The sequence below is a fragment of the Tursiops truncatus genome, chromosome 11 (genome assembly GCF_011762595.2).
Source record: "Tursiops truncatus isolate mTurTru1 chromosome 11, mTurTru1.mat.Y, whole genome shotgun sequence".
Taxonomy (NCBI): Eukaryota; Metazoa; Chordata; class Mammalia; order Artiodactyla; family Delphinidae; genus Tursiops; species Tursiops truncatus.
In genome coordinates, this window is record NC_047044.1 from 31,630,722 (window position 1) to 31,638,786 (window position 8,065).

The 8,065-nt window shown below is 35.3% G+C and overlaps 1 protein-coding gene across 1 annotated transcript in view; it reads right to left on the minus strand.

Moving 5' to 3' along the window:
• TMTC3 (transmembrane O-mannosyltransferase targeting cadherins 3) overlaps nt 1–2,413 on the minus strand; it is a 51,015-nt gene extending 48,602 nt beyond the window's left edge. Inside the window, exon 1 of the mRNA XM_033866270.2 lies at nt 2,173–2,413. Coding sequence (XP_033722161.1) covers nt 2,173–2,406 — 234 coding nt within the window. The 5' untranslated portion in view covers nt 2,407–2,413. The remainder of the gene's footprint in view (nt 1–2,172) is intronic.
• Nucleotides 2,414–8,065: the final 5,652 nt, after the last annotated feature.

An 8,065-nucleotide genomic window follows, 5' to 3' on the forward strand; every position in this document is an offset into this window, starting at 1 on the left:
TGTCTAGTTGTCTTTTGAAACGACACCTCCATAATGTATAAACCTGAATATATTAAACCAAACATACTACACAGAGAGTAATACAAGAGCAAAAACTTTCTTAGAGAATAGATACCTTTGTTATTGCAGTCTCTATTGGCAATAAATCAAATTCTATGTGAGGTACTGAATTTCTTTATAAACTAAAAGTTATATTTAACAAGAAATATTTTTACTCTAAGAAAAAATCAAACCAGATTTAAGAATAAAACACACAAGTTAAAAAGATATAAAATATTATCCTATTTATTTTTTGTAATTTTTCTTTAAGATGTTGGGGGTAGGAGTTTATTAATTAATTAATTAATTTTTGCTGTGTTGGGTCTTCGTTTCTGTGCGAGGGCTTTCTCTAGTTGTGGCAAGCAGGGGCCACTCTTCATCACGGTGTGCGGGCCTATCACTATTGCAGCCTCTCTTGTTGCAGAGCACAGGCTCCAGACGCGCAGGCTCAGTAGTTGTGGCTCACAGGCCTAGTTGCTCTGCAGCATGTGGGATCCTCCCAGACCAGGGCTCGAAGCTGTGTCCCCTGCATTAGCAGGCAGATTCTCAACCACTGCGCCACCAGGGAAGCCCTATTCTTGTAATTTTTTATAAAGGCATCCATACTCACCTTCTTTGCTCTCCTACCTCTTACCATATTTTGCTGTAACTCTGGTATATAGCTATAGACTTAAGCCTGCTCATCCCCAATAGGGAACATTAGGAAGCACAAGAAACAAACAGTTCCCATTTTGAAATTAAAAGCATTGTAATAACTCTGTCTGTATTCACTATACACAACATGAGTGCTATCTACCTAGAATGCATTTTCCTGCTTGGCTAATTCCTGTACATCCTTCGAATTTCACCCCAAGCATACAAAATTGTTTTTAAAGGCAATGTATTGAACTGAAATGACTTGTAACAGAAAGCAGAAAAATGTTGTAGAAACCTTTTGGTTTCAAACCTTTCAGGTCAAAATCTAATGACATGATTAAAATCAAAATAGATATTAGCATAAATTGGGGGAATGGACATATTTCTAAGAGTCTCTGGGGATAAAGGGTATGGGTAGAGGGGAATAAATTATCTAGAATATATGTTATAATAGTACCATATTTTCCCCTTGTTATCAAAAGACTTATTTCTTCTAAAGGCTAGAATTCGGTGAGAATAGGAAAGGTTGCAGGAAAATAAATAATCTGCTTATTTAATAAGAAAAAATATTTGTTTGTGACGAGAGGAATGAAAGATTCCATACCCCTCCTTGAGAAGCTTCCAGATTTGGAGAATGCAGAAAGGGGCCAAGAATGACAAATGACAAAAAGTGTTATACGTTATGTTATGTTTATATGTTATGTTAAGTTGTTAGCACATAACAACTATGTGCTATGTACTACAGACAGATTAATTAATCCTCAAGGTATTATTCTTTTATAGATCAGGAAAATGCCTCAGTCATCTAAAAGCTGTGTTCCCACCTATTTCACACAGCTTTTACATGATAGAACTAAAATTAGAATCTATCTATATGATCCCAAGCTAACAAAGACTTAATCCAGTGACCTTCAAAATAAAGTTACTGGCAAAGTAAAAATATCTCCATAAACATGAACTAAACTTTTGGGTTCTCAATATAAAATCAAATTAAATATTAGGTAGGAGATATGGCACAAATTAAAATTTTTAATAAATCATTTTTTCTGCAGAAAAGTAGGCAATATGTATACTTAGCATTTTTACCCTTAAAGTCTAATCTATTTATATTGAAGTTACATATATTTTTAAATGGTTAAATACCACAAGCAGTCATCTCTTCTGCCTGACTCATAAGAGAGAAAAAAGAGAAATAAATTCAGTTAGATTTGTGTTACGCCTACTGTTCTAACACATTTGGTTTTTACACACATATATTATTTTTAAAGAGATTAAGCCAAGGTACACAACCAAGGAAAGAATCAAGTACTATAAAAAATATGATCACATTTTCAACTTCCTATCTAATTTATTACAAACATGTCTCGTACAAAATTTTTGAGGAAAAAAATCCATAATTACTATGATGATGGCAATGCAATGTTGATAAAAAATGAGGAGTACTAAACTACCGGAATAATTTAAAATCTGAGATACATATAAGTAATATATACTTACTTCAGACATAGGGGTTCCCCAGAAATCATTCTGAAATAAAGTTTTTAAAGGTGTAGATGGATGCAGGTCTTTATTATCCAGTATTGCTGACACATCATCAAAAACAAAACCACAAAAGAGGCTGTTCCAATAGCAAGCAGCAACTACGCCTATTATTAAGGTTACTTCTTTTAGGTTAATATCAGCCATCTTTTCCACAAGCACTTGTGGACAAAATCTGGAAGGGAAAATCATGAAGATAAAATGAAATAAGCAACATTTTTTTCTCTAATAAGTATAGTTTTAATAGAAGAATAAGCAAAATAAAGATAGAATGCTAATTCTCACAGAGAATTAATTCTTTAAAGCTCAGTTCAAATTCCACCCACTTAAGGAGTATTAGCTGACCACCTCTCCATATTCCTAACCTAAGACAGAATTAATTGCTCTTTCATATGTGTTTTCATACCTCTAATACAGCCTTTTATCACATCACTCAATCTTTAAACCTATCTCTTTAGCTAACTAGATAGTGAACTCCTTATCAACTGTCACAGGTCAGGTCACCTGGGAAACAAATATATATGATATCTAAAAAAAAACCTGGCATGATGTGCTCCAGCAGTATCTAAATGAATCCTTGTGGGAAAACAAATACATACTTAAAAAGACACTGATCATGGGTTTTCTGAAATGTAAATAAAGCTGTTTAAGTACCTTATGACTATAAAGATCAACTATTACCTAAATCAGGAGTCCAAACTTGTAGCCTGAAGCCCTGTTCAGCTTGATCAAAAGCCTTTTAAAAATATTTGTCTTGCATGCCTTTATGCTAACTGTATACTAGCCAGTTTAACTACTGTTCCTTTATCTTTTACTGGATTGAGTTATTTGATGGACTTATCTTATCTGCTTGGCCCCTGGGGCATAGGAGTAGTTTATGAAACAGATATAAACTATGGTTTTTCTTCTTCCCATTGCAACAAAAGCTTTTAATCTAGAGACAGGTCTTCATACATGACAATTCATAACTAAGTCATTGCTTTAGAAAAGATTCAGTGAGGGAATGTTTATAGAGTAAAAAGAACTATATGAACTGGAGGATACTGGTGAACCAACCCTACTATAAAAATAAGGTTTGAAGGTATACTCTAAAAAAACAAGCTGATGAGATACTTTTCTAGCTTGAGTAGTGTCATTAGTATCACTTTAGTGTTATCACTTGTGGAGGGAAGAATAATGGTCCCCCAAATATGTAAATCATCTGAACCTGTGACTATGTTACCTTACAGAGCAAAAGAAACTTTATAGGTGTGATTAAATTGAGGATTTTGAGATAAGGAAATTATCCTAGATTTTCTTGGGTGGGCCAATTCAATGATAAGAGACCTCACAAATGAATGAGGGAAGCAGGAGACTTGAAAAAGCAGAGGTCAGAGTGATATGATGGCTGCCTGTGGGCCACAAGCTAAGGATTGACAGCAGCCTCTAGAAGCTGGAAAAGACAAAGAAATACATTCTTCATTAGAGCTTCTAAAAGGACCACAGCCCTACTGACATCTCAATTTTAGTCTAGTGAGATCCATTTTGGACTTCTGACTTCCAGAACTGTAAAATAATAAATTTGCTATTTTAAGCTACTACATTTGTGTTAATTTGTTATAGGAGCAATAGGAAATTAATATATCACTCACAGAGCCAGAAGATCTGGAACCAGAGATATATCTGCAGGAATTCTTGTCAGATCAGAGAAGAATAAGGTAGAGACCTTAAACAAGATACGAGCTGTATAAGTGTATATGTGTGTGTATATATATATATATATATATATATATATATACACACACACATAAACACCTATGGGAAGGTATTGAAGTTTCTTTAGAATGAGACAGAAAAATTTCAGAATACATTAGACTTTTAAAAGAAATGTTAAACTGAAACCAACAAATCAGAAAGGAAATTAGCTGTTCCTTTTGAAGAAGTTTGGTTTTCAATTAACAGAAAAATTACCTAAGAGTTTATCTTGAATCCAGAAGAAATTTAGCATCTCTAAATGGTATGGTCTTGTACACATTATTATCAAAAAAAAAGTTGATGGTGTGTGTTTAAAGATTGGAGAGATCTGGCTCAACTTCTCAACCACAGTAAAATGACAGTCAATATTTTTTTAAAAAAGGAAGGCTATAAATTCACAAGGATAAAGACAATTGGAGAGGAAACCACAGCACATTTTGGAAGCTGGAAAGGTAAAATGTTTAATAAGTGACTCAATAGAGATCAAGAAAGTGAATCCTTACCTGAAGGGGGAAAAGCTAAAAAGTTTTCTGCACTCCTGCCGGCATCATCTCAAAAACTGATGCCAAGGATCTCAGGAAGTAGGGCTAGGAACAGATGGACCTCCCAGGTGGGGCAGTGGCTAAGAATCTGCCTGCCAATGCAGGGGACATGGGTTTGATCCCTGTTCTGGGAAGATCCCACATGCCACGGAGCAACTAAGCCTATGTGCCACAACTACTGAGCCCTTGTGCTGCAAATACTGAAGCCGGCATGCCTAGAGTCCATGATCCACAAGAGAAGCCACCACAATGAGAAGCCGTGCACTGCAATGAAGAGTAACCCTCGATACCCTTCTTAGTATAGTTTTAGACCCTCCAGCTATCTTCTACCAATTGAAAACAGAATCTTATAAAATTTTACAACACTGGAAACAAAGAGAGGGTACTAAAAGCTTCCAGAAAGAAATAATGCAGGTTCCATACCAAAGGTTACGAATCCAAATAAATCACTTTTTTTTTTTTTACCAACAACGTTAGAAGCTGGCGGGGGTGGGGGGGTGAAATTCAGAAAACAAAAAGGGAATAATGCTTCAAATTTCTGATGGATAATAATTTCCACCTTAAAATTCTATATCAATAAACCCAAATTTGCCAAGTAGAAAGTAGAATAAAAATACTTTAAAACATTCAAGGTCTCAAAAATGTACCTCTAATGTTTTTCTTCTCAGGAAACTAATAGAAGAGATACCCCAATAACATGAGGAAGTATACTAAGAAACATAAAGATAGGGAAATCAGGAGATGAGGGATGCTACACAGAACTATAGCCATGCAAGCAGGTCTACTACCCAGGCAACAATGAGATAGGTCAGCACATTCCTGAATGACAGTCCCAAGAGGATATAACTGACAGAACACGTGATGTGTTTAAACACAGCATAAAGAACTATTTTCCCTTTAAACTGTGTGTGTGTAATTGTAATTCAGAAAAACAAAACAAGTCAGGATATCCACCATCGGGTAGTGAAAATCAAGTCTTGTGTATGGGGTCAGAAACCTCTCAGGTTGGGGTGACAAACTACTGTTTGGTTAAATGTTCTCACAAAAAGAAACTTTAAAATTAATAGAGGAAAAATAAGTAAATTAAAACTATGGTTTTAATACTTTGAAATTATATTTGGGAATAAGATATATTTGATTTTTAGAGTACTTATAATGTTTAAGAGTATTTACATAGGGCAGACAGCAGAAGCAAGAAGAACTACAATCCTGCAGCCTGTGGAACAAAAACCACATTCACAGAGAGACAGACAAGATGAAAAGGCAGAGGGCTATGTACCAGAAGAATGAACAAGATAAAACCCCAGAAAAACAACTAAATGAAAAGGAGATAGGCAACCTTCCGGAAAAAGAATTCAGAATAATGATAGTGAAGAGGATCCAGGACCTCGGAAAAAGAATGGAAGCAAAGATTGAGAAGATGCAAGAAATGTTTCACAAAGGTCTAGAAGAAATAAAGAACAAACAAACAGAGATGAACAATACAATAACTGAAGTGAAAAATGCACTAGAAGGAATCAAAAGCAGAATAACTGAGGCAGAAGAACGGATAAGTGACCTGGAAGACAGAATGGTGGAATTCACTGCTGCAGAACAGAATAAAGAAAAAGGAATGAAAAGAAATGAAGACAGCCTAAGAGACCTCTGGGACATTAAACGCAACAACATTCTCATTATAGGGGTCCCAGAAGGAGAAGAGAGAGAGAAGGGACCTGAGAAAATATTTGAAGAGATTATAGCAGAAGAACTCCCTAACATGGGAAAGGAAATAGCCACCCAAGTCCAGGAAGCACAGAGAGTCCCAAACAGGATAAACACAAGGAGAAACACACCAAGACACATAGTAATCAAACTGGCAAAAATTAAAGACAAAGAAAAATTAATGAAAGCACCAAGGGAAAAATGATAAATAACATACAAGGGAACTCCCATTAAGGTTAACAGCTGATTTCTCAGCAGAAACTTGACAAGCCAGAAGGGAGTGGCATGATATACTTAAAGTGATGAAAGGGGAGTACCTACAACCAAGATTACTCTACCCAGCAAGGATCCCATTCAGATTCGATGGGGAAATCAAAAGCTTAACAGACAAGCAAAAGCTAAGAGAATTCAGCATCACCAAACCAGCTCTACAACAAATGCTAAAGGAACTTCTCTAAGTGGAAAACACAAGAGAAGAAAAGGACCTACAAAAACAAACCCCCCAAAATTAAGAAAATGGTAATAGGAACATACATATCGATAATTACCTTAAATGTGAATGGAGTAAATGCTCCAACCAAAAGACACAGGTTTGCTGAATAGATACAAAAACAAGACCCATATACATGCTGTCTACAAGAGACCCATTTCAGACACAGGGACTCATACAGGATGAAAGTGAGGGGATGGAAAAAGATATACCATGCTAATGGAAATCCAAAGAAAGCTGGAGTAGCAATACTCATATCAGATAAAATAGACTTTAAAATAAAGAATGTTACAAGAGACAAGAAAGGACACTACATAATGATCAAGGGATCAATCCAAGAAGAACATTTAACAACTAGAAATATATATGCACCCAACATAGGAGCACCTCAATACATAAGGCAAGTGCTAACAGCTATAAAAGAGGAAATCGACAGTAACACAGTAATAGTGGGGGACTTTAACACCTCACTTACACCAATGGACAGATCATCCAAAATGAAAATAAATAAGGAAACACAAGCTTTAAATGACACAATAGACCAGACAGATTTAATATTTATAGGACATTCCATCCCCAAACAGCAGATTACACTTTCTTCTCAAGTGCGCATGGAACATTCTGCAGGATAGATCACATCTTGGGTCACAAATCAAGCCTCAGTAAATTTAAGAAAATTGAAATCATACCAAGCATCTTTTCTGACCACAATTCTATGAGATTAGAAATGAATTACAGGGAAGAAAACGTAAAAAACACAAACACATGGAGGCTAAACAATACACTACTTAATAATGAAGTGATCACTGAAGAAATCAAAGAGGAAATCAAAAAATACCTAGAGACAAATGACAAGGAAAACACGACGATCCAAAATCTATGGGATGCAACAAAAGCAGTTATAAGAGGGAAGTTTATAGCTATACAAGCCTACCTCAAGGAACAAGAAAAATCTCAAATAAACAATCTAACCTTACACCTAAAGGAACTAGAGAAAGAAGAACAAACAAAACCCAAAGTTAGTAGAAGGAAAGAAATCATAAAGACCAGAGCAGAAATCAATGAAATAGAAACAAAGAAAACAATGGCAAAGATCAATAAAACTAAAAGCTGGTTTTTTGAGAAGATAAACAAAACTGATAAACCATTAGCCAGACTCATCAAGAAAAAGAGGGAAAGGACTCAAATCAATAAAATTAGAAATGAAAAAGGAGAAGTTACAACAGACATTGCAGAAATACAAAGCATCCTAAGAGACTACTACAAGCAACTCCATGCCAATAAAATGGACAACCTTGAAGAAACAGACAAATTCTTAGAAAGGTATAACCTTCCAAGACTGAACCAGGAAGAAATAGAAAATATGAACAGACCAATCACAAGT